At 32.1% G+C, this 27,550-nt stretch overlaps 2 protein-coding genes across 3 annotated transcripts; one reads left to right on the top strand and one right to left on the bottom strand.

Annotated features, from left to right (window-relative positions):
• The first annotated feature begins 11,589 nt into the window (after positions 1-11,589).
• On the top strand, positions 11,590-17,502 carry LOC142643407 (methyl-CpG-binding domain-containing protein 2). 2 transcript variants are annotated; one of them, XM_075818022.1, is made up of 6 exons: positions 11,590-11,675; positions 12,166-12,258; positions 13,114-13,708; positions 15,614-15,667; positions 15,829-15,986; positions 16,967-17,502. In XM_075818022.1, exons 3-6 carry the CDS (start codon positions 13,119-13,121, stop codon positions 17,131-17,133), a joined length of 969 nt encoding a protein of 322 aa, XP_075674137.1. In that variant the 5' UTR covers positions 11,590-11,675; positions 12,166-12,258; positions 13,114-13,118; the 3' UTR covers positions 17,134-17,502. The 2 variants fall into 2 exon arrangements, with proteins under 2 accessions (XP_075674137.1, XP_075674138.1); XM_075818023.1 differs by having other exon boundaries at positions 11,629-11,808.
• A 1,899-nt stretch (positions 17,503-19,401) lies between these two features.
• On the bottom strand, positions 19,402-26,990 carry LOC142642509 (uncharacterized). Its single transcript, XM_075816875.1, has 4 exons — positions 26,650-26,990; positions 26,509-26,556; positions 20,919-21,480; positions 19,402-20,654 (listed from the first exon to the last, which is right to left on the bottom strand). Exons 1-4 carry the CDS (start codon positions 26,680-26,682, stop codon positions 19,636-19,638), a joined length of 1,662 nt encoding a protein of 553 aa, XP_075672990.1. The 5' UTR covers positions 26,683-26,990; the 3' UTR covers positions 19,402-19,635.
• Positions 26,991-27,550: the final 560 nt, after the last annotated feature.

The following is a 27,550-nucleotide window of genomic DNA, read 5'->3' as shown; positions in this document are numbered from 1 at the left end:
CCTATGGGATTTATTTACAATTACAGTTCTTGGTGCTACAGTATTTTTCATTGCTATTTCTCCGATCCCTTCTCTCCAGGGGACCTTACCTTATATAGGCCCTTTTAGATGATTCTGACCTTCCATTAGTTGATCACGCATGCCACCACTCAAGTGCTAGTCTCAACCACCTTCCTTGTGAGATGCAACAACCAAGGCAGCATTGTTCAAGGGTCTTCTTCACATAAATGCGGCTAGGAGGTTTGGTAGGATGCATTGAATATGGTGGCAGCCTCCAGCTCATCAATCACGTCAATACTAGTCCCCTTCCCAAAGCTCTTTCCGCACAGTAATGCCTCTTTTGATGATGTGATCATAGAATTCGAGGACGTGGACTCCTCCGCGTAGTGATTGCCCTTCTCGGCCATGCTATGACACGTGACGTAACTGCCTTACTCGGAATTCTAATACCCCACAATTAATATGAGCGATTTTAACTATTGATGTCTCAATTTTTTTTATACAAGATATAATTTTTACTCTAACCTAATCTAAGTATATATGTGTGTAAAACTCCCTCTTGGAAACTTGAATCCCGGTTCTTACCCCCCACATCCCACAAGCACTTATACAAAATCTCAAGTATAGTATTGAATACGTGCATAAGCGACATCATTTTAATGGTTGAAATGACCACTTCAACAATTCTCTTGATTGATCTAATAATTTATTGTCTTTTAAAATGAGACTGAATTGTATTTTTTTTTTGGAAGTTTTATTTATTTATTATTCTTCTAAAAAAAAATAGTAGTAGATTTATATTTTAATTTTTCAAATCTGATTTCATTTTTAAAATTTTCATATTGTAAAAGTCTGCGACTACTTTGGCTATTAAAAGAGAGAAGAAGAAAAAAAATCCGATATCATTTTTTTTCATTTTTTGGCATTTAGTGACTAAAAATGTAATTTTAGCAACTGTAACTTTATGTATGTGTACAGATACAATTTTAAAATTTTAAAATCCTTAATTTGAATAGCAAGTGATATTTTAATGCAAGAAAATCTATAAAACATACTCATTATAACGAATTTTTTTATTAAGAATTTTTTTTCACATGAATTATCTATTTTTAATAATTAGATAAATACGATGTGAAATTTGGATAAATATCTATTATTTTGGTTGATAAAAGACTTGCAAGTTCAAAATGTAATAATTTAAAACTATATTATGAATAAAAAAAAGATTTTTTAAGGTGGAGAAAACAAATATCATATATAAATATTTTTTATTAAATTTTTTTAACTGATTAACCCTTAATTAGAATAAATATATTTTTTTATTACAATAAATGGAGGGAAGGGAATTCAATCCTAAATACTCCTTTAGGGAAAATTACAATCACTGCCAGTAAGCTACGCTTATAGTGTAAATAAATGGATTTTTTTTCTTCTAAATAATCAAATCTCTCAAACAATTTTATTAGTTAGCAAGGTTTCAAAACTATTTTGCAATCTAACAGCTCAAGTCCTTTGAACTCGATCTTGCATTTGAATTTCAGTTGAAAATCTAGAGTTTGACACTCAAGTTTCATACACGAACCCAAAAAGCTCTAGCAATGGTGGCAAATTGCGGCAATGCAAGAAGCTCCATACATGAACCCAAAAAGCTTCAACAATGGTGGCGAACTTAGGTGATGCAAGAAGCTCCATACACGAATCCAGAAAGCTCCAACAATGGGGGTGAACAGTGGCGATGTGAGAAGCTGGACATGAACCTAGAAGGAAGCGGTGGTCCAATCTTAACCTTTGCTCTCTAAATGACAGCAACCCAAAAAGCTTTGTTGCAAACCCAGGAAAACAAAAATAGCAACGCAAGAAGGAACAGACTGCAGCTGTAGTGGTGGTAAAGGCTCCAACAATGGCAGTGGTCCGATCTCAACCTCTGCTCTCTGAAATTCCATGGCCTTTGAGTTTGGGTATACTGAAGAACTAGAAATCGAGTCTAAAAAAGTCGAGTTCCAAGAAAATTTTATTCCAAAATTGAGTATTAGACAATCGATTTGCTACAGTAAACTCAACTCCATTGAACTCGATTTGTTAGATTACCAAATTGTTTCGAACCTTGCTAACTAATGAAATTGTTTGAAAGATTTGGTTATTTAGAAAAAAATAATCCTAAATAAATTAATTAAAATAAAAAAAACCCAACTTAAAGTCCAGTTGGGCTTTTATTTTTTTGTCCCAATCTATCAAGTTGGGCTTGCTTCTCTCTCTCTCTCTTAAATTATTTTCTTAATTGCTTGGGTTCCACAATTTTTCTTTCCGTCCGATATGGAAAAGAAGAGAGTTGTCCATTCTTTTCCACCCTCTAAAGTCTAAACAAACAAACACTATAAAGGAAAACTACTCTCCTTTCCCTTTCCTTATTCTTTTTTCCTCTTTCTCCTTTTCTCTCTCCCTTTGTTTTGCTAAACATAGTGTAAAATATGAGCGGTACCTGTTTTATTATTATTTTTAGGTGAATATTTGAATTCTAAATATTTTCTTTGGAAATATCAAAAAATATCATTGAAATGGTAAACTCTTATTTCTTTTCCAAATTCTAAAAGAATATAATTACACTTAGTTGCTGAGTTGGTTTTTTTTTTTAAATTACTGTTTGGGCCACTTTTTATATTGTACTTTGAACTTTTTTTTTTTTTTTTTTTTTTTGTTCGTTTTAGAGTTGCTAATATATTATTTTCAAAACTTTTTAAATTTGAAAAACGATGAAAGTACAAAAAATAACATGGTTTAAAATTGAATTAATTTTATTTTATATCAATTTTTTCAAAAGAGCAAATTTAAATACAATTTTTTTAGGTGTTATAACTTAGATTTCTTAGTTAAATTTAATCATATGGTTATATTAGCAACTAAGTAATTGAAAAATGCTAATCTACTTCAATTTTTACTTTAAAAAACACTTAAAATTTGATTTGACGATGAGTGCTATTGATCACATTTATATATATATATTTTTTATAGAGAATTTCAACCTATGACGTCCGCTTCTGATAATAGCTCTTTATTATCAGACTAAGACACTAATAAGTTTTTAGTGTAGGCAGAGATTGAGCCCCAGATCTCTTGTTTAATCATTAGAGACTTTATCAATTGAGCTAGCTACCCACCACATTTATATTTGATAATAAATGAGAGTTTAAATTATTTCTTGTATTTTATGACATATCAATTTGTAAGACGTAAGTAGTAAAATTAGTAGTATCCTAAACATCACCGTAGGTAATATGGTTGCATCTAATTGTCCTTGAAAAAGATTACACTCTTGTATTGATTAATGCAATTATATTGATAGATTTAATTAGAAAACTTAGATTATAACACCAAATCAACTCGTACTTAAAATTTAGCAATTTTTAACTCTAATTTTAAGTAGATAGTCTCTCGTAGATCAAACACAAATATATTTCAATTTCCTCCAAAATTAGTGGTCGATCACAACGATCATATATAAATCAAAATAGATATTACAAAAATTTTACCAACACATCATATGTAGAGGCAGTAGAGGGAAAGCTTTTGCAAAGAGATTTTGTTTGGGAGACCAAATTCTAAAAAATGAGATCAAAATCAATGGTGTAATCACACATGCTCGAAGCATGGGTTTTTCCTAAGGAAATACCAAACCTATCTCAGCTTTCCACGTGTACTAGTAATAGTAAATCAAGACCACACGAATGCTGCATAATATTCATACAGACATAATAAAGGTTAGACTACAGTGCTGAAATCTCAAGGTCCCTAAAGACCCTAATATAGAATAAATGATAATTGGAATTTTGTACATTTGCCAATTGCACGGTTCACTGGCTGGTAAATGAAGTTCCCCTAATATAATTCAAATACATTTTAGAATTGACCGAAAATATACAAACAATATTATTTTGTTTCAAATTAAATTAAATTATTTTTTGGAGATGAAAAATTAAATTCAATCAAGTTAAGTGTTTAAACTTTTTTTAAAGAAAATAATTAGGTGTTCAAACTTTTAATTTAATTGGAGAACATAACAACATATTATACTTAATGTAGTGTACCTAAGTTTGGTCCAATCATTATTTTTTCTGAAGAACATGTTCATGTTCTTTGTGTTATTCCCCATAACAAGACTGTACATGTTCAATATTTTCTTTATCTTTTTTGTGCTTTTATTTTATAACCAAACACATCAAAACTCATGTTAATAACAGTTTAAACAACTGATTTGAGCCTCTCTCTCTCTCTCTCATCAAACCCATGTCAGTGGTGAACAACTAAATGAGAGAGATAGGAAAATGAGAGAAAGCCGAGAGAGGGAGAGAGAGAAAGAAAATGAAAATGAAAAGGAATGGATCCAAAAAGAAAGAAGAATAAAAAAACCCATATTAGTGGTGAACAACTAAATGAGAGAGATAGGAAAATGATAAAAAGACGAGAGAGGGAGAGAGAGAGAAAGAAAAATGAAAATGAAAAGGAATGGATCCAAAAAGAAAAAAGAATAAAAAAGATACAAACACAAGCATGCACCATCACATGGTGTGTGTGAGAGAGAGAGAGAGATGAGATTTAAAAGAAAATGAATGGAGAACGATTTTTTTTATTTAAATGCAGACATAACATTTGAAAAATGCCAAAATTATTATTTTTAAATATTATTTTAATAGTCATATCAACATCTAATGTGCTAGTATTGCACTCCATTTGCAATGTAGACTATTTATGCTAATAAGATGACAATAAAGACTAAAATGAGAATGATTTTTTGATTGGAAAAAAATTAGAAACCAAAACGAGAAATTGGCCCAAAATATGGAGACCAAAAGTGTATATATGCTTTTTTATTTAATTTTTATTTTATCATTCATTTGCTTCTCAATTTGGTGTATTTAAGTTTCTGTTTTTATCCGTAGAACATTTGAACTTTTATTTTTTATTTTATTTTTAAATTCTGGGATGAAACAACAAATGCCCTCCAACATTGGAAACGTAGTCAATTCAATAGATAGACCAATTCGCATGTGCAGCTCAGTAGCTGACTTTTTTACCAAAATGTTACATCGGTGGAACTTGTTTTTTTTATTGGTAGAACATGTGTTCTTTCCAATTTTCACCACAGGATGAGCAACAAACGTCATAAAAAAAAATGCAAACATTGTTAACTAGGAAGACCAACTGTCTGTGGACAGTTCCATTTACCAATTATGTTACTACATTACATAAAAATCAACTCCACCAAAAAAAACCTATAAAACAAAAATCAAATTCACAAAAAATTTAGAAAGACCAACTTACAAGTTACATGTCCCTCTTCATACCACATTTATCAAGCCTATACAAATTACAATAAATAGAGCTTCATGTAATATTTTTACAAAAGTTGAGGTGTCAGCTCATCATTAACCAAAATAAAGTATAGACAAAGTTTAGCTGCAAACTCGATTATTGCCAATTGCTACAATTCCATTCAATATCTTTTTATTGAATATGAATTTTGACAAATCCACCATTGGATTAAATTTTCTTCTTATACTTGCTTGCAAAATTTTCAAAAAATCTAAGATTAATAGTTATGTCAATAATTAAATGTTTAAATTTTAAAAAGTTTTTATAATTTAAAGTTATGCATAAAAAATAAGTTTATTGATCAAATAGTAATAAAATCTAATTGATACGAAATTTGATATGCATGATAAGAACATAAAAAACATTAAATCCAACAATTGGATTTTTAAAATATATAGCAATATTAATTATTTTTACTTTTTAGTGAGAGTTGTAAACACCGGCTAGAACCAAGTTTTTTTTTTTTTTTTTTTGAGGGAGAACTAAAACCAAGTTTGTAACCAAATTTTGTCTATAAAATATAATATATGAACCCACCACAACTAAAAATAAAAGTATTATAAAAAGGGTCCAGTCAACTGGGTGTCCTTTAGGACATTTGTTAATGAACTTTAAAAAAAAAAAATTGATACCATTTTTGTGGAAACTTTAAAAAACTGTTAAAAAATCAATTACTTTTTATTTCTATAAAAAATTTATAAAAATATTTCCTAAACCAATATTATTAGTTAACTTTTCCATAGTCAAAATTCCTACTAGTCTCTTGGTTTTTCATTTTGAGGTTTGTCTCTTTAAAAATTGTCTCTTGGGCCTGCTTTGGCATGGCAGGTAAAACCAATTTAACAACGCAACTACTGCACAAAAATAGGCATTTATACACACACGGACATGGTCCAGTTGGAGTTATTAGACCACCAAACCAAACCGGCATTGATACACAGACATGGAACGGTATCGCCGGGAAAGTTCTTATACCTAAAACAAAAAATATATATAAGAAAAGTGTTCATTAAATTTTTTTTTTTTTGAAAACCGTTTTCATTAAATAATTAAAATAAAAATACTGTAACTGTTCATAAATATGATGGGTTAACTTCTCAAAAAATCAAAAATTAAAAAATATGGATTCAAATTGTCAAAATAAAAAGACACAAAAAGATTTTTTTTTTTTTTAGAAGCGACACAAAAAGATCTTAAACGTAGGAATGAGAGAAAAAAAAAAAGTAGATATGAGTGAACAACTTAATTTTTTTTTAATGTTGTACTTTATTTTTTATATTTCTATAATTAAGATGAGGGATTTTTAATTATTGATGTCTCTATTGAAAATATACAAAATTGCAGTATGAGTTGAGTAACAATGCTTAAATGGATAGTAAAATAACCTTAATTTTAGTTATTATTAAAAAAATGAATTAAAGAGTAATTTAAATTATTTCAACATCAAATCGAAATATTTACACCTCCTAGATATCTATAATTCATTCAAAATTTAATATTTTAAAACAATCGCTACAAAAAACAAAACACCAAAATACTTGCCTTAGGATATTTTCTTGCAACAATATATCACTTGCCACATGAATTATTTATATATAATTTTGAAATAAATCTTGCATTGCATAAGCAAATATTTATATTTTCTCTTTTCTTTTATCATAAAGATAACTTAACTTTATTATATATTTGAGATTTGTACATCTATTATTATTTACTACATATAATAGCAAAAATTGAGAGAACTTTAATCCTAAATTGTCTCTCATTAAGCTATGTGTACATTAAAAAAATGTCAAATATTTTTCCGATTAAACATTTTGTTCCTAATTGTTCTAATCACCATTTAAATATTGCAATTCAAACGTTACAATTCATTAGGAATAGGAATTTGCTATAGCATTTTTTCCCTTTAAATCTTAAGAATGATTTTCTTTCCTATTCAAACTCTCCAATGGAGAAAATTTCTAAAAACTATTAGGTCTATTAGAGGAGTGCTGACGTGATCCTCCCAACCCATTAAAAACTGCCACCTAAGCAAAAGAGACATCATCTGTTGATTTTTTTTTTTTTTTTTTTGTGCTTATTAGGAAGCTGAGTACACATACGTGCATAGGAGGCATCGTTTTATTGGTTGAAATGATCACATCTACAATCCTTCCAATAGACTTAATAATTTCTTGACATCTACTCCGAAATTTGGATTATCTTTTAAATTTATAATGAATTTGGATTGTTCTTATTTTTGACGTCTAAGTTTTAGATTTTATTCTTCTAAAAAAAAGTTGTAGGTTTTACATATTGATTTATCAATTTTGATTTCATTTTCAAAAATTTCATTTTATCTAAGTCTATGTTTTATTTGGCCATTAAGAGAGAGAAGAAGAAAAACACCCGATATAATTTTTTTTTTTTGGCACTTAACGACTTAATGTGAACTAGCCTCATCACATGCGCTTCGTGCATGTGATGAGGCTTTTTTTTTTTTTTTTTAGAGATTTTACATTCACAACATTTTTACAACAAAATCATAAATGGTTAGTTGTTATTGATTCGAATTTGAACCTAACACTAAGATTATTTTTTTGTCCCAATAATAACAACTAGTAACAACCTGCCACTTAAGATTTGTTGTGAAAATGTTGTGGACATATCATTTTTTTAGTGGTCCTATTTTGTAGAAAAAAAATTGTATTTAATTATTATATATATATAATTTTTTTTTTAAAAATCTAATTTATAAGTGAATAAATCAATTTAAAAATTAATAGGAGAGTGGTCCTATTTTTTAGGCAATATTTTAGTGGGAGTTAGAGTTGCATTTTTACCGGATTGTCCTTTAGTTTTGTTTCTAATTAAACATAGGATTGTAGGGACAATTTTGAACTAAAAAAGGAGGAATCCAAATAAGGAAAGCCCCTTAAATAGTAGTATAGATAATAGCGTTTTTGTAACCGCTTGATTTCTTAGTAATCTACTGTGCAAGAAATATGTCAAAAAAAAAAATTTGTAACTTTAGCAAGTGTAACTTATTATGTGAATTTGAAAAATAAAAAACCTTTAACTCGAATAGGTGATATTTTACTGTAAGAAAATCTATAAAAATATAACACATTCATTGTAAGGAATTTATTTATTAGGATCAATTTTCACATGAATACTCCATTTTTAATAATTAGATAAATACCATGTGAAATTTGGGTAAATTTGTGTTATTTTGGTTGATAAAAGACTTGGCAAAGTTCAAAATGTAATAATTTAAAACTATATGATGAATACAAAACTTTTATTTATTTATTTATTTATGTGGAAAAACCAGTATTATATATTAAACTTTTTTGCACATATTGTTCTAGTAATGTTATTTGTATTTTTTGGAAATATATATGAGTAAAAAAGTGTATGAAAATACCTGTAATGTTGTTTAAACACTAAAAACTGTTATTCAAAATACCTTACCAAACAGCCCCAATTTTTTTTAAATTTTTTTTTACAAAATAACCCAACTTAAAGTATAGCTGGGCTTTTTTTTTGGGCTGGATCTTTCAAGTTAAGCTTGCTTCCTTTTAATTTTATTTTATAATAATAATTCTTATGCTTCTCAATTTGGTGTATATAATTTTCTTTTTTTATCGGTAGAACAATTGAACTTTTAATTTAATTTTGATTTTTCAATTCTAGGATGAAACAACAAAAGCTATCCAAGTCCAACCTTGGAAACATAGTCATTAGATGGACCAACTCGCATGTGCAAATCAGTAGCTCACTTTTACCAAAATGTTAAGGTGGTACTTGTTTTTTTTATTGGCAGATAGCACATATATGGTCTTTCCAATTTTCCCCACAGGATTAGCAAACATCAACTGTCGTAGGAAAGTTCCAGTTTTTACCAATTATGTTACTACGTTACAACAACAAAAGACCCAACTCCACCAAAAAAATCTAAAACAAAAATCACATTCACAACAAAATTTAGAAAGACCGACTTTCAAGTTACATGTTCCTCTTCGTACCACATTTATTAGGCCTCTACAAAATACAAATTACAATAAATATCCATGAATTCAACAAAATGTTTAATATTTTTATATTAGTGCAATAATCCCTCCACAAGTATAAGTGTTTATAGGGTACAGGGAGCAAGGGTTGGGGTTTAAGTTTTCAGGAGGGAGTTTCACACACAACTACAATTATATTAAGCTTGAGTAAAATTTCTATTTTATTTATAAAAAAATGTATATATATGTATATATATATATATATATATATATATATATATATATATATTTACAATATTTGAGGTGTCAGTTGACTCAGCTCACCATAAATCAAAATAAAATAAAATAATAAAATATCCCAATGCACGGTAACTAAAAACAATAATAGTATTATGAAAATTTGATTGTAGTCTTACTTAATATATTTTTATTGGAGATGAATTCTAACAAATCTACTATTGGATTACATTTTCTACTTATATCCTGCTTGTAAAATTTCTTAAAAAATAAAAGATTAATAGTTATGTAATCAATTGATCGTTTAAATTACAAATTTTTGTATTTTAAATTTATGCATAAAATATAAGCTTATAGATTATATAATAAATAATATCTGATTAGCATGTATTAAGAGCATAAAGAACATACGATTCAACGGTTAGATTTTCAAAATATATAATAATGTTTATTTTATTGAGTAAGACTGTAGTATTTGACTATTACAACTAATTTTATAACTAAATTTTGTTTTTATGAAAAAAAGTTCGGTTAACGAATGCTCTAATAATATTTGTTAATTAACAATTTTTAAAAAGTTTTAATACAACTTTAAGGAAAAATATAAAAGTTGTAAAAAAAAAATCAATTACCCTACAAATTTTTTCTAAAACCTGTCGGTAACATCCATGAACTTTTCTCCTTAAAATATTGGAGAAATGAACTGCTTTTGTCTCTTAATCTCTTTTAAATTCTTATCCCAGCTAGTTGAGGCCTGTCTCTTGAAAATTTGTCTCTTTAAGACTACTACCGCACAAAATTAGGCATTTATACGCACACAGACATGTAACGGAAATTCCGGAAAAGTTCTTATAACTAAAATATAAATATATTAGCAAATGAGCAAAGTGTTCATTAAATAATTAAAATTAAAATAACTGTTCTAAATTTGATGGTTTGCTTCTCAAAAAACCAAAAAAAAGAAAAAGAAAAAGAATAAAATTGTCACAATAAAAAGATACAAAAAGATCTTAAGCGTCATTTATGAGTGAGCGACAGATATTTTAATGCCGTACTTTATTTGAATAGCATTTCAATAATTGGAATTAGAGATTTGATTGATGGATATTTCTATTGAAAAAATATATATATTAGTTGAGCGCTTTTGAAATTCAAGTGGACTTGATTCTCAAAAAACCAAAAAAAGAAAAAAAAGAAAAGAAAAGAGACTTAGATATAGTTTTTTTTAAGAGATAATTTTAACCTATCATATCTACTTTTAATAATTGATTTTATTATCAAGTCAAAATATCAATTGGTTTTTGGTATAAGTAATGATCAAACTCAAAATTTGTTATTGGACAATAAAAAACTTTACCAATCAAATTAATTTGAACTCACCAATTACTATTTGAATATATCCCGATTCATGCGATGTGCACTAAACTTTAATAGATGTCTAAAATAACCTTAAGTTTTAGTTGGGATTTTTTTTAAAGAAAAAAAATTAAAGGGTAAAAGAGTAATTTAACTTATTTCATAATCAACATAAATATTTACATTTCTCAATTGTAATTCATTAAAAAATTAATATATTTTTTTAAAAAAATAACAACTTAAAAAATAAAAAATCTAACAAGATACTTGCCTTAAGATATTTTCAACTAGAGACTAATGACTGTTCGCGATGGATTGATGTCCGGACTTGAACTAAGGAGCACCCAGTTAAACTTGAGATAGCCACTTTAAGATAGAATGCTCAACCACTCGGCCAACCCCACCAGATCAATTAACAAACCATTTATTTTGTTATTAAATTATATTAATTATATTTATTATCGCATATAATAATATTTCACTTTTTATTTATTATAATTATGAGACATAATTAATGCCATGTTAGTTTTGTAGGCTATATAGTAAGCTTTTATTTTTTTTTTCCACCCAATTTAAAATAATTTAAAAAAAAAACAATTTTCCATTTTTATCGAATTATTAGTAAGTAGCATATATTCAGCAGAGATATATTAATATTCATGAATGCATCTTCATCATCATCATCCTCTTCACTCTCTCTCATCGAGGCAGGAAAAACAGGTAAGCGTAGGTGCAAAGAATTTCATCACAACACTCTTACGCCACACCCCCCCACCACCCCTCACCCGTACGATCTAACCCCACGTCACCCTCTTCTTCAACGGCCCTGATTTTCCTTCTTCCTCATCTCTCTGTAACTCCTCTCTCTCTCTCTCTCTCTCTCTCTCTCTACGAGTTCTTGTTTCTCATTTCTGGTTTTGTTTCTGGGTTCATGTTTGTAGATCCAGATTTGGGTTCGTGTTTGTTTGTACGATAATGTTTCATAACACTTCCATTTAGATCTGTTTATTACTCTCTGTTTTGTTGGGCTCGAATTCCAATGATGTGTGTTTTCTAACAATACAAACACCCTTTTTGATAGCTGTCTTCTTGTTTGTTTAAGGCTGTTGGTAGCTGTAAACTTTATCAAACATGATCAAAGGTTGTCGTGTTTTTTTTTTTTTTTTTTCCTGTTTTCTAATTTTGGATCTTATCTTTCTTGCATTTGCAGAACTTTATGTGGGATTATAAATGGTGTTAGTTTGATAAAGTATTGCTCAGGTGGTAGAGTGGAAATCAGAGTCCCTGGATTTGGTGTGAGGAGGTAAGTTTTATTTTTTATTTTTTGCATTTCTGGTTTTGTTTCTGGGTTCATGTTTGGAGGGAGTGATAGTCTATGTAAAGGCTTTATTGTAGTCAGTAATGTTGATAGTAACAGAGACAATGACTTCGGATAGAATAGAATGTGGGAAAAGAATACATATGGCCGATCTTGACTAATCTGTTGAGGATCCATAGTTGAACTAAGGCTTTCTTGTTGTTATTGCTGTTGTTGGTATTTTATTGTATGGTATGCATATCCCAGGTCTTTGTTTCTGCTTTGTAGCATGTGGTAGATAGTCCAAGCAAATTTATTAGAGGATATTTTTGGGGTTGATTTTTGTTATAGATTTCTCAAGAAGTTCTGAATACTGTGTTATGGAATGAAGTATAGATGTTTTCTTTTTATGTGAATATATTATCAGATCCGAAGCTGATTCATGCACTATCGAAATTTGATTATTGGTTCAGATTTGATTTGTCCCTGTTAGTCTTTTGCACCATTGAAATGTGGCTTATGATGTGTTTATCGAAACTTATTTCCAAGTACTTCTTTAATGCTTACTGGGACTATATTGCTGTTCACTTGCACCCTGTAATTGTAGTTTTCTCCTTTGGGACTACTTCTGATTCTTTTGTTTACCTCATTATGTGGTTTGGCAACTCTGCTATTATGAAAATCCTTTGTGGTTTATATTTATTGTTTTCGTGTTACAACTAATGAGCATTGTCATTTGAGCTTCTGGGAATTGCATTCTTATAATAAAGATATTGTTTGGTATGGTAGCTTCATATCTTGACAACTGTAGAACTTCTTTAATGTTGTGTATGCTTTGCTAAGTGGTGCTTTCTGTGACAGGTTTTATGAAATCTTGTCAGATGTGGTCAGCAACTAAGAAGGTAAAAAATGGTTTCACTAGTTCAAGTTTCCTAGCTCACCAAGATAGCACTCTCAAGGAACCGGTAGATGTCTCATCATCATCATCGTCATCTTCAGATGATGAGTCTCTTGAGACAGAGGGTGAAGATGAACAAAATAAGCAGCTGGTGCTTTATGAACCTCTGGCAAATGGTACAGGTGCAATTGAACCTGTCCCTGACCCTATTCAGTGCCGGCCTCTGCCGATCTCAAAATATTCGTCTCCAAATTCATCTTCCAGAGTTTTGCCATCTGTAGGGGCTTTCACTGTCCAGTGTGCAAATTGTTTTAAATGGAGGCTCATCCCAACAAAGGAAAAGTATGAAGAAATACGTGAACATATCCTGGAACAGCCTTTTTTTTGTGAAACAGCTCGTGAGTGGCGACCTGATATATCATGTGATGATCCAGCAGACATTTCTCAAGATGGCAGCAGGCTTTGGGCAATTGATAAGCCTAATATTGCGCAGCCCCCTCCTGGGTGGCAACGGCTGCTACGGATCAGAGGCGAAGGAAGCACCAAGTTTGCAGATGTGTATGTGTTCCTATTTTATTACTTTAGTTGTAGAGAACTCTTAAATGTAGCAATTTAATTGTTTGCACTATTTTCAGCTCTTTTTTACTTATCTTTTGATTGGAATTATATTAGCAGGACACAACCTAGAAACTTTAATGTATTAAAATTGGATTATACATTTTTATCTTTAAAGAAGCTGGAGGATAGACAAGCCCTTCTACGTTTCTGTTTGTTAATGATTCTTAGATATGTAGTGTTTAAAATTTTTACCAGGTAGAGGGCTATGTGCTTCATATTTGGGGGTAAATGTAGAATCTGGATCTCAGAGTTGGAATACATATTCACTGTGACTGGTTTTACTATAGTCTCTTGTTTATTTCATGATTTGGTGTTTAGTCATGTGATGTTTACTGAACAAGAAGTCTGCTGATTGCTCCCATTGGTTGATTCATGACAGTGTGTCATTTTTTTTAGTAGGCTTATACTTCCATTTTCTGAGTGTCTGTGGGATCTTTGGGTCTCTTAATACTCTAATTTTTTTGGCAGAAAATGGTTTTTACATTTTCTAGTGTTTGGTGTGGTAGAAAATTCTGGTCGACAAAAAACTTGTGACCTGGTCTTCAAAAAACAATGGGTTTTGGGTGGAAAATGTTTTGCACTCTTAAATCTGGAGCGCACTCTCTCCAATTTCTTGCTCTAAATTTTCTTTTCTATTCAAAAAACACTCTTTTAAAATTCTTTTTTTTTTCTTTCCTTTTTTGAATATTTTTGTTGAGGAGCAATTGAACATAACATATCATGTTTGTATTTCCCTTCTTTTCCTATACTTTACGCTCAATCCAAACTGTCTTCCAACTTGAGTTGGAAGTCTTCTAAAGTTTGTTGATTTTTTTTAGTAATTTTTGAGGTAGTGCGTGTGGAGGGATGGATTTTGTGAGCAATAAATTGCATTGGAAGTTTTTGTTTATGAATTAATTGTCTTGCTCTGTAATTGTAAATTGCATTGGAAGGTTTAAGTGTATCTAAATTTGGCATATTCATTGAAACCCGATGAAAACCACCTCAGCTCAACTAGCATAGTCTACCATTTGGTTTGGTACATGCGTGTATCTATGTTGAACATTGTTATTTGATGATCATTAGGTGGTTTAACATGTTGCACAATTTTGGATGGTTGATTTTTTATTGATTCTTTTATAAATGTATATTTAAAAGATTAGTATGCATTTGGATTACCTTTTTCCATTAGCTTATTTGTTTATGTTAAACTTTTTAAAACCTCACTTTTCTGAGTACAATTATACTTCAGCCAATTTTTTTCTTATATAAATAAGCAAATAAGCTCTTTAGTAAAAAGAATCCAAGCGCACTTAACTTCTATGTTTATTTTTCTAGTTGTTCTACATAATATTTCATGCTGTGAATGAAAGTTTTTATTCACATGACTATTTGGAATTACTAGAAATATTAAAGTTTTTCCATATGAGCTAAACAACAAATTGTGTTTTCTAGCTCATTTTCAAGGTCACATCCAAACATAAGAAAACCAGTTAGTTTTCCCAAAAAGGTTTTTAACTTGATACCTGCTCCAGTTGTATTGTGTTTGATATATGAGATTTAGCAATTGTCCTTGTTATAGCTTCGAGTTTTGCTTTCAAAGTATATGTTTTCCTCCTATTTTTAATTTCCAAAGTCTTTAGTAAAAAATTAGAGGTCAAGCCTTGGTGCAATGGCCAGTGCCATCCACCAAAGCGGCAGGTAACAGGTTCGAGTCCAGGAATTAGCCTCCTCAAAAAACAACTTGAAGTAATGTTGCCCACCAATCTCCTCTCCCAGACTCCGCAAAAGTGGGAGTTTTGTGCACAGGGTAGGACCTTTTGCCAATCATCAACTTTGTGCTAATTTTCTGTCCAATATTTGCAGATATTATGTAGCACCTTCAGGCAAGAGACTACGCTCAATGGTGGAGGTCCAAAAGTATGGTGTTGCCCTGTACTCCAATATTTCCCTGTTGCATCACTTTTGCAAATAATTGTGTAACCTGAATAACTAAATAACTTGTGGGTGTTCAAAGGTTCACAAGTATAATGTATTTCCTATTTGAATAACAACCTTTTGTGGGGCTTCTGCTTTTGCAGGTACTTTCTAGAACATCCAGAGCATATGACTGATGGGGTAACTCTCTCACAATTCTCATTTCAAATTCCAAAGCCTTTGCAGGAAAATTATGTGAGAAAGCGCCCTACACGTCGAGCTGCCTTATGTGATGGCACTAGACCCCTTGAACCTGATGAAGGTATGCAGAACAAACTACCTGCTTCTCAAAAACAAACAGAAAAGCGACTTTTTTAATTACCTCTGTACTTTGCTCGAGGAGAGAAAGTTCCACCTAATTTAAGCAATGGCATAATGCCATCAAATCTAGTGGTATCTCTATAAGACTTGAGGGATTTTTATGCTACACACCTGTTTTGTTCATGAATCACCATTTACTCATTAATGTAATTTATCATCAAAATCATGGTTTTATGCCATACCCCTGTTTTTTTCATGATTCACCATTTACCCATTAATGTAATTTATCCTCAAAATCATATTCTAATGGGTTTTTCTTGGTCATATTTAGTCCATATATCCTTATTTATGTAGTTAGTCCATATATTCTTATTTTTATGTTCTCTTGGTGGATTCAGTTAAGGCTCCCAAATTACATTTGCATTACCACACCTCTTTTGTCATTAATTCTGTACCATCACACTGAAAATTGATACCTATGGTTTGGGGGGTCTCCTGCATATTAGACTATTAGTTGACTTTGCTGCATTGTACAATCATCAGACCAAACTGCAAACCTGATGTCTGATTTGAATTTCATATAGAATATTCCGATTGAACAGGGGTTTGCTGTTTGATTTGAATTACAATATAGAATATCCCGATTGAAAAGTGCTTTGCTACGAAATGCGTATCTTTTTTTCCCTTTTGATAACATCTAAAGTGGTGCTGGCTGAACCTAAAGGGAAAACCATCAGTTTCTCTACTTGCTTGACTTGTTCATCACCACAGCTTTTCCTGTCTCTATTCTTCCATCTTCATGGGATAAAAAATGAAACTTTAATAAAACTAGATTTTCATACTGTTAGCATAGGATAATTGGCAAAATGAGGTGTCTTAGAGTGTAAAACCTTTGACCATTGTTCGTTATCTTAGTCATGGAATATTTTGTCGCATTTAATAGCGCTGAACTAATAACAATGTCCCTTTTGCTTTATGCAGTGAGTCCCCTGTCTTGGGCAGGCCCAGATGACAGTCCAGACTCGCAGCTTAATAGGCCAGCAAGGCCTTCTTACTTTGAGGCACCTGTTTTTGATCCTGTTCATCGACCCGCAAAGAAGCAAGCAAGAACTCCTACAAAGGAGATGTACAGTAGTAAGCCAAAGTAAAATCATCATAGGGGTCAAGGTTGATGGGTGAAATTATGATCATGGGATGGTCGAGATAGTGTTTTGGTTTTGTTTCTCCTGTGACTGCTCACTATGTATCTTGTCTTATTTTGCCCCGCATTACTAGATTATGTTTCCAGAGAAAAAAAAGGGGAAGTTTTGTTGAGAAAGAATGTGAAATAGAACAGGTCAGTTTGGGGTTAAGGGTTAGTGTTGTAGGCTTGGCGTCTGGCCTTTGTGAAGAACCCATATAAAAGAAAATATATAGTTTATATTGGATCCGTCCGTCAACTGATTTCACAATTATGTACATGCATGACTTCTTAACTCCGCCTATCTTGGTGATTCTAGTGAGTTTTGAATGTTTTATTATTTGTTCTCTCTCTCTCTCTCTCTCCCACCCCCACCCCCCCCCCCCCCCCCCCCCAACACACAGACACACACACACAGGTTATATCTTGGAGAGTATATTGATCCGTGCATTGATAGATATGAATATATGGTCTGAATTCTTAATGTAGCCTGTGTCAAAACTCAAGTGGTAGTACCATTGTACCTCAACGAATTTTTGCGAAGTTGTTGCCTTAAGGAGGATAATCAGTCACTAATCCTTATGAAGCAACTTCTCAATGGACTGATTATATTCAAACTATAAACACAACACTGACAACTCAACAAATACAGAGCTGCTAATAGCAAGCCTGACCAAACAAGATTCAAACATAAAGCCATGTTCCGATTTTGAACTGATAAATGAAAAGACAACTGCTGTTAAAAAAAGGCATCATTTTGATTAACAAAGTTTTTAGGCTTACATATATTTTTCTGTCATATTTAAGTACGCCTAATGGATTCAAAGTTCATATGAATGAAACATTCTTGTTTGAGCTTACTTTTAGGACCATAAATTTTGTCACAATTCTGATGTGACAAATTGTAAATTGTTACTTACTAGAATTGTGACAAAAGTTGTGGCAGAAAAGCTGTATCCACCGTTTTTTTTTTTCTTCTTGTTCTCTTCTGTTCCATACTCTCACAGGGCATCAATTGCTTTCTAAAACTTAAATGCGGATGAAATTTTCAATGCTAAGAGACTATATTTTAGTGGACATTTTTTACCTAAATCAATTTTTTTTGTTGATAAATAACAGAATTAAATTGATTAAAAGTCTAGGTACATCGGCGGTGTGAATGGATAACAGTACATGAAACACCTAAATTACAAAGATCAAGCATTTCTTTTACCTAAATCAATTTAAAAGAGTCTCTTCCATCCCATCAAAATGATTGTCTACATGTACTTTTATAACATGATACATTCAGTCATTTAAACAAATTACATGACTACTAAGTCAGTCTACTTAGTCAAGTAATTAAAAGCTCACATAAATGATTTAAGTCGTTATGTAATAAGTTTGAGCAAGTTTCTAGTTTGAGGGAAAATTTGGTAAGTGGCCATTAATGAAGAGAATATGTATTAACTTCAAGAAGTCCTTGCCCAGAGTAGATTTTGCACATACCGAAAGAATAAGGGTTTGTTTGGTTTAGAGGTGATTTGGGTAATATGATCCAAAACTTATAACTGAATTATCAAAACACATTAGACTCACACTAATTTTTTTATTTAGCTTGATTTTCATAATGTATTTCCATCACTCAAAACTCACAAATTTTAAGTTCGGGTGATGGAAACACAAAACAAGAATACGGTAATTTCAAAAACTAAGTTACATATCTCAGTGACAATTTTGTAAATTTTGAACTTTGTGGAGCCCATACCTTTTGTGTTGTCAACTCCACCGGCTTCTCCTTTTTTTTTTTTTTTTTTTTTTTGCTTCTCTCTTTTCTTCATACCCACTCCACCACCAACTTTTTTGTCTTCTTCTTCTTAATTCTTTCTTTTTCTTTCTTTCTTTCTTCTTCTTCTACTGAGCTCCACGGCTTCCTTCTTGTTTTTTTTTTTTTTTTTTCCTAGTTTTGTCTTTCTTTCTTTTTCTTTATTTCTTTCTCTTCAGACTCACTCACCATGTTTATCCACGCATAAATATATACCCAGAAACAGAAACCCACTCCTCATTTTCATGATTTTGGTTTTCGATTTAAGGATTCCTGGGTTTGGATTTGGGTTTTTTGTGTTTGTGGGTTTGAGTTGGCAATTTTGGATCACAAATCTAGCTTCTTTCTCATTTCTTTGTTCCTTTTAAAGAGGGTTTGTATATATGGTTTTCGATCTGTGGGTAAGAGAAAAAAGTTGCAACAAATACTTCGCATGCAACAAAGTTGCTCTGTAAACAGACTTCATTTCTATATTCTAGTTTGATTTCTTGCCAAGTATCTTGGATCATGCTGTGAAAATCATGGCCAATATTACATTGAAGAAAAGAATCATTTTCACTGTTATCTGCGGTGGGTGTGTACATATAAGCTACACTCGTTCCCATTTCATGCACCTTGCTACTAACCTTCAGCTGAAATACAATGCTTATTATCTCTAGGAATGAACTACACATCACAGACTACTATGGAACACAGAGAAGGATCAGAAGCTCCAGTAATAGCAGCACCCTTACTTCTAACATCCAGCAGATAGTCCAAAGCTTTCTCTGTAATAACCTCACCAGGGATCATAGCTGGTATCGCTGGTGGATATGGACATACAAGCTCCCCACAAACTTTCCCAAGGCTCTCTCCTATGCTCACTTTCTTTTTACTTGCAAAAAAGGCATCTCTAGGAGTCATGTTAATGTTGATATCTGCAAAGGGTGTACAACCACTATGCTCCACCCTCCCTTTATTTCCTTGAATTGGTGCAGAAGTTGCTCCTAGATGCTCTATTCCTAATATAAGTATCTGAATATGGTCTCTAGTAGTTCCAAGGTTAATCGCAAAAGTAAGTGATCGGGTCCCTATAAGTTCACAGATGATCCCATGATTTCTACTTAAGATCTCATCTGCTTCATAACCAGACAAACCAAGCTGCGAAAAACCAATAGTCAGTCGCAAAGGATCAATGGCTGGAAAGTTAGAAAAGCTTGCCAAGTCAAGCACTGAAATGCCTCGTATTTGTTTGATAAAGTATTTTGCTTCAAAGGCCGATTCCATTGCTTTGTTGAATATAGTGTCAGGGCTTTCACTTAATTGAGCTCTGGCTGCATCTAAAGATGCTAAAAGCAAAGAACTTGGGCTGGTGCTTTGAAGAGCTTGGAGACACCTACAGATTCTTTCCCTATCTACAATATTCCCTGACATGTGTAGCATTGATGACTGTGTAAGAGAGCATAGAACCTTGTGAGTGGACTGTACAGCCAGATCAGCTCCTTGCTGGAGGGCCGAGTTAGGAAGCTGCGGATGGAATCCTAGATGTGCCCCATGAGCCTCATCCACAATCACAGGAATTCCATGAGAATGACACAGCTGGCAAATCTCGGTCAAGTTGCTGCATATACCGTGATAAGTAGGGGAAGTGACAAAAACTGCTGCTGCCTTTTGACCTTCCATCTCTAATTCCTTGATTGCTTGCTCTACCTGTAAAAACAGTCATCTTGATTCATATGTGCATATAGTTTGGTAACAAAAAGGCTGTTAAACTGTTAAATGAGAGAGAGAGAGAGAGAGAGGGTCACTACAAGGAGGTTGTGTGTGCATTAAAATTATCTGGACCATTTTAACAATCTTGTCCAGAGTACATTAGAACACCAATTTCTTATCAGCAATAAGCTGCCTTTACAGGTCAAAATGTAACAAACATAAGCCATGCTAGAAACATGAACATAATTGTTCTGAACTTGCCTGTGATGAAGTCACACCGCCAGCAATGTGCCAATCAAAATCATACTGGGGTATGATGTACTTAGGTCGTGCACCAGATAATACCATGGCAGATACAGCTGATATATGGGAATTACGAGGAAGAATTAGAAATTCTCCAGGAGAACAAGCAGCCATTATTGCTGCTTGAATTCCACAAGTGGTACCTCCAACAAGAAACCATGTCTCTGATGATCCGAAGAGTTTGGCTGCCAGTCTTTGTGCATCTAAAATTGACCCCTCCGGAGAAATGAGGCCGCCAAGCTCTGGAAACCCAGTCAAATCATGATGAAATGGTCTTGAACCAATCAGCTGAGTTATTGAAGATGGAGCAGCACGTCCTCTGTTATGCCCAGGGAAGTGAAAAGTAGCAACATTTTGTTCAGCTAAAGCTTTCAATGCATTGACCACAGGAGGTGGGCTATCTTGCTTGGCTACTGGAGGGTGGGAAATCAGAAGATTCTCCTTTGGGACTGGGTTGTTGTATGCTATAAAAGTGCCCTTGGACTGCTTATTCCCTGACTTTGAGATGCTTCCTTCCTGCGTAACATTATGATGCCTAGCTGTAAGTGGGGAAGCAGCTTCTAGAAAAACTATTAGATTACAAAATATTCTTTTGTTAAGGTTAAACAAACTGCAACACATGGGATGGGCTCAGTCGTTAAAAAAAAAAGCATCCTGATTGAAAAATCCTCCAAATTGAAGTCTAACAAAGATATGAGAACCATCATTCCTAAGTTTTCTTCCCTTTTTACTTATCAAAAAAATAAAAAGAACAAAAATCTTCCCTTTCAAGAAGAAGAGTTGAATTGTACAATTATTCTTATCATTTGTATTAATTTTCTTCCCCCCTTTTCCCTTCGTGGTAACACTTAATTATTGATTATCAATCAGGGACTTCTCAGTTGTTCAACATAAAATGTTGGTTTTGCTAAAACTATGTTTCGAAAATTAAAATATATGCTTAACAAAAAAATTCTTCTCATAATCCCAAAATTTTGGCCTGAAACTTATCCTTTTTCGCAATTATTATTTTTTTGTAATAAAAACTATCATAGTAAGACCGACCTTCAATTAGATAAATATTAATTTTTTGGTGACGACATTCTCATTGATTTATACCCTCTAAGTTAACAGTTTTATTCTCTAAGTTTGAGGTTGCTTCTAGTCGGTCTCATAACTATGAATTGCAATTTACACCCTTGAGTATTACAACAATTTCAATGTGTCCCTTCTGTCATAACATCCGTTAGAATCTTGCCATTAACTCATAGAAAAATAACGTTGCTTTAAACAGAAAATAGGAAATTTAGGCAGGTTAATGGTAAAATTTTGACAGACCAGAACAGAAGAGGCACATTGACACAGTTGTAATAGTCAAGGAATTGCAAGTTCTGAAAGTTCAGGGACTGATTTAAAAACAACCTCAAGCTTGGAGAGTGTAAACTGTAAAGTGCATTATCACCAAAATTTAATGCTCAAAGAAAGGGATATTAATCAAAACTTTTGGTCTAAAGTTATTCAGGACATTTTTGATTGTACCATGAATAATAAAGGACCCATTTTCATTTTACATGTGCTAAAGGTACAAATCCATCATCTTGAATAAACCCCTGACCCTTCAAAAATTTGGAGACATTAACATAAAAATGTGATGTAGAAATAATATATGGTCGCAGTCCTCTTGAATGCTCCCACCCACATCGAAGATTTGTCCCTAAGCATTGCAAAAGAGAAACAAAATAACATCCAATATAGGCCTAAATCCTTCACATTATGCATATGCGTTAATAACAACCACTTAAATGTTATCCTCATCTTGTTAGAATAATGGTTAAATTATTAAAACTCACCATTTTCCTATCTCTTTCCTATCCAATAAGTCTAGGGACACAAATTTTACAATTTTTTTCACAGAAGTCTTTATTTTTTTTTCCCTTTAAAAAAAAAAAATTATAGAGGATTTCATAACTGTTGAGTTGGCATATTATGATTGATGTTTATAAAACTTGTGTAGGCTCATGCGAAAGTGATGTTACTCCCATCACAACTTGCCATCTCAATAGTTGTGAAAAAAGACTGATTTTTTTTATTTTTTTATTATTGTTGTGTTACTGGCATTATTACTCTTTCCTATCAACTTAACTTAGATTATCACTGCAGATGGTTCTCATTCCAAACCATATCTCCACTTTAGCTTTAAAATGTTATAAAATTTCACTTGTTAAGGTGGTGGTCGATTATCACAGAAAATACAAAACAAAAAAAGGAAATTAAAGCAGACACAAACAAGACAATAAAGAGAAGAACAGAACTACATATCAGTTTCAGAACATTAAATTCAGAAAACAAAAGAAAGTGAACACTCTGTTGGTTTTCGCATTAACGTTTTTTGATAAATGGTTATTTTTTAGAGTACTTTTTGGAAAATTATCTCATTTTTCAGTGTTTGGTAATAATCTTGAAAATGAGCTGGAGAATGTTTTCTGGTGTTTGGTATGCACAGTTTTCTGGTGTTTGGTATGCACAAATTTTTATAACATTTTTTGTATAATTTAAAGCATGTATAACATGTGTATTGTGTAAATCCACCTAATGTAATCAATATAAATAAATAAAAAACCAAGAATGAATTTAGTTTCAAGCTAAAATTTTGACAACAAATACAATCAAAATTATTCGTCTACCTTTCATGATCTCAAACACTCATCATGCTCATATATATAAACCATACTTCTCATAATTCAAAATAACCATAAGCTCTATTTTAAATAGTTCAAAATGCCACATAAGCCAAATAGTTTAATTGGCAAAATAATCTAGTACAAATAGTTTGATAAATACCAAAATGTCAAATTGTTATAGAACTATTGACTGATCTCTGAGGGGAAAAAATAAAATGTAAAACTGACTCTCTAACTTTTAGTCTTTTTCATTACAGTTCTCTAACTTTCAGTTTTGTCATTTCAGTCCTTTAACTTTCAATTGTTGTCAATTTGGTACTCTGTTAAACCCCAATTATGTCTTGCTGTTACTTGAGCCAAAACGACGCCTCTTTGGTTTTTTTTTTTTTTTTTTTTTTTTAATTTTATAAATAAATTTTGGAATTAAAAGAAAAAAAAATTTCAGAACCAACGCATCAGAAAATTCAACACAATCAACGCAATGCAGCTCTAAAGTAAACATCATTTCATCAAAAATCAAATCCAAATTAACCAAAACCAAAGAGAGAAACATAAACAATAATATCTTTATCATAACTCAACAGAGAAAAAAAAAAACCAAAGATTCCCAATTTCCACCTAGTAAAACCGCAGGATTAATAATCTGACACCCATGTAGAAAAATCCCAAAAATCAAAGCCAAACTACAACTTTAAAATTTTGGGTTATTTCACAAAACAAACCCAAAAAAAAAAAAAACCCCACCCACCAAAAGATTTGAGATTAGAACATTGCAGAAAAACATCAAATCCTTAAACAAAAGTAAGAATCAAAAACATCAAATATGATAGTTTTTTCTTCCTCTTCTCTTGTTGTTGTTGTGCTTAATTTGTCTTCAGCTCTTTAGGTCAGACAAGCTCCCAGGTTTATTAGCCTGCCCTTTTTCTTATCTGATCATCGCCACCAGCTCTTGCCGCCGCCGACGACGAAGGCGATGCAGCCGATGGAGACGAAGAAAAAGAAATAGCAGACGATGGAGATTGAGTTAAACCGACCTTCTCTTTGATATCCTTAAGCAATGTAACCCATTTCATTGTTTTCTTCCCTTTCGATCTCTGAAACATATGCGCCCCTCTCTCTCTCTCATGCGCTTCTCTCTCTCATCCGACGAAGACAATTCTATCCTCTCTCTTTGGTTTTGGTTAATTTGGTTTTGGTGATTTTTTATTTTTGATGAAATGGTTTTGAAGTGGTTTTTTTGGGATTTTTTTTAAAAAAATAACTATAAAATCAAAACTATATTATTAATTAGCTAATGATTGAAACTATTTTGGTATCTAACAAATCAAGTACAAAAGACTCGATTTTGAAATGCTAAATCGACTGCTTTGAAGTTGCTTTCAACATTGTTTGTAGCTGATGTGGATACTTGGTCCACGTAGGCATAGAACTCGAGTCCAGAGGACTCAAGTTTTGTAAAATAGAAATCGAGTCCGTAGAACTTGATTTAGTTTTGAGCAAACCAGAGAAGCAATAACAAAGCAACCCAGAGGCGGCAAAAGCTTCAGGCGACAAAGTGGAGAAGATGATGCAAAACCTAGGTTTCTCGCCACCACTCTAGTGGAGGAGAAGAACACGTTGGAGTGGAGAGTGGGTTTGATTTATTTTGGGTTTTGTATTTGGTTTTGTTCATGGGTTTTGGGTTTGGGATTTTCAGAAATGGATTTGGGATTTTGAGAAAAATGGGTTTGGGATTTTGAGAAATGGATTTAGATGAAGAAGGAAGAACTGGCTTGGATTTTTGGAGGCTTGGAAGAAGGGAAGAAGATGGTGAACAGGACCTGAAATGGAGAAAGAAGGGAAGAAGAGAACGAGACCTAAAATGGAGAAAAAAAGAAGAACGAAGGTAGAAGATGATGAACAAAACGAAATTGAGTCCGTAGGACTCGAGTTCTATGCCTACGTGGACCGAGTTTCCACATCAACTACAAACGATGTTGAAATCGAGTTTAGTGCACTCGATTTAGCATTTCAAAATCGAGTTCAAAGGACTCGATTTGTTATATACCAAATTAGTTTTAAACCTTGGCTAACTAATAATATAGTTTAGTTTTTATAGTTATTTATAAAAAAAAATCCGGTTTTTTTTTTAACTTTCTTTTAATTTCGAAATTTATAAAAAAAGAAGAGCCGCTCATGGCAAGACATAACTGTTTAACAGAGTACCAAATTGACAACAATTGAAAATAACAATTGAAAGTTAGAGGACTGAAATGACAAAACTGAAAGTTAAAGAACTAAAATAAAAAAGACTAAGAGGGTGTTTGGTAGATTAGTTCTAATACATCATTTCACATTTTAAACAATATTATACATATTTTTACACTCTTTTTCACCTACACGTATATCAAAAACACTCACATAACAAAACTCAAACTATTTTCCCAAACACCCCTTAAAAGTTAGGGGTTAATTTTGTATTTTTGTCAAATAAAAATCTTATTAGAGAACAGTGTTACAAAGTGGAAGAGAAATAGAGAAAAAAAAAAAAAAAAAAAAAAGAAAGAGATTACTGTGAGAAAGAATAAAGGTGCGAAAGAAAATACTGTTTCTCGTGCCAAAAGAAGATAATGTTTATAAGAATTATATGCCATGTCAGAGATATTAAACTATATTTACAAAATGTTTTTTTTTTTTGAAAGAAACAAAACATAGCGGAAGATTTAAAATGACATTAAACAATAAACAAAAAGTTTAATCTGGATGACCTTTTTCATCATCACTACTTTTAAGAGGAAAAGAAAACACATTTCATTTAAAAACTCTACTTTTCCTCCATTTTCTCTGCAACCAAACAAATATAAGTCATTACAGTGAAAGTTGAAAGTAAAAGTAACGAACCCACCTGAGAATGACAAAGTCTTGGTCTTCTGAAGAAACCCAAATGAAAACTCTGCACCAAAGACCAAAAGCAAAGACTGATATGAACAAAGTCTCAAAATTGACTGTAAATACAGAGAGAGAGAGAGAGAGAGTTAGAACTCACAAAGTCCAATGCAGTTGAGGAGGAAGAAAGCATTATGTGGTATGTAATGGTCAGTGACTCAGTATCGGTGTCTGTCAGAGAGAGAGAGAGAGAGAGAGAGAGAGAGGGAATTATTTGAGAAGAATTTTTTTTGATGAGTATCCAAGAAGTGTAGGGTCTATATTATTGTTATAGAATCGTACGTGAACAGTAGATGAACACAGGGCAGTCACGTACTGCCGTGAGGGGCCGTGGCCCCTGCAAAAAATAAAAAAAAAGTCCTTCAGAGGATGTAGGAAAATTGATAGCCCCTCCAATGATGATAGTTTGGCACCCCATATCTCCCAGCCCACTATTCTCCCAGCTTTACGGCCTTAGTTTTAGGCCTCTCTTATACTTAAATAAAACAAAATTGTGGCCCACCTTACATTTAAATACTCAAAATCTAAACACTTCACAATAAAATTACACTATCAATCTCAAAAAACCCACCCGGATCCCTTTACTTTTTCTTTCTTTTTATTTATTTATTTTTTTTCCCTTCTGTGGTACACTTTCACTTCCCACTATTTCCACTACCAGCCCCAAAACTCAGCATCAACCATCAGTCCTCACAGTCCGAAGAAAGAAAAAAAAAAAAAGACCAATTTTTTTTTTCTTTTTGCTTTCTAAAACAAATCACTTAGCATATTTTATTGTCAAATTTCAGTATTTGGAACTTGGTGACTGCCTGGTGAGTTTTTTTCTCTTTCAGAAGCACTGAATCTTCATCTCTTTTTAGTTTTTTTTTTTTTTTTCTAAACTATCTACACCTAAATATCCATATGCTCTTTATATTTTCATAAATTTTTAGAGAAATATATGATTGAAGGCATGGGAAGATTGTTTGTGATGAGTCTTGAAGGGAAGATCCACAATTGTA

The sequence above is a fragment of the Castanea sativa genome, chromosome 7, assembly GCF_040712315.1.
Source record: "Castanea sativa cultivar Marrone di Chiusa Pesio chromosome 7, ASM4071231v1".
Classification (NCBI taxonomy): domain Eukaryota; kingdom Viridiplantae; phylum Streptophyta; class Magnoliopsida; order Fagales; family Fagaceae; genus Castanea; species Castanea sativa.
This window is presented reverse-complemented; position numbering and strand designations above follow the sequence as displayed.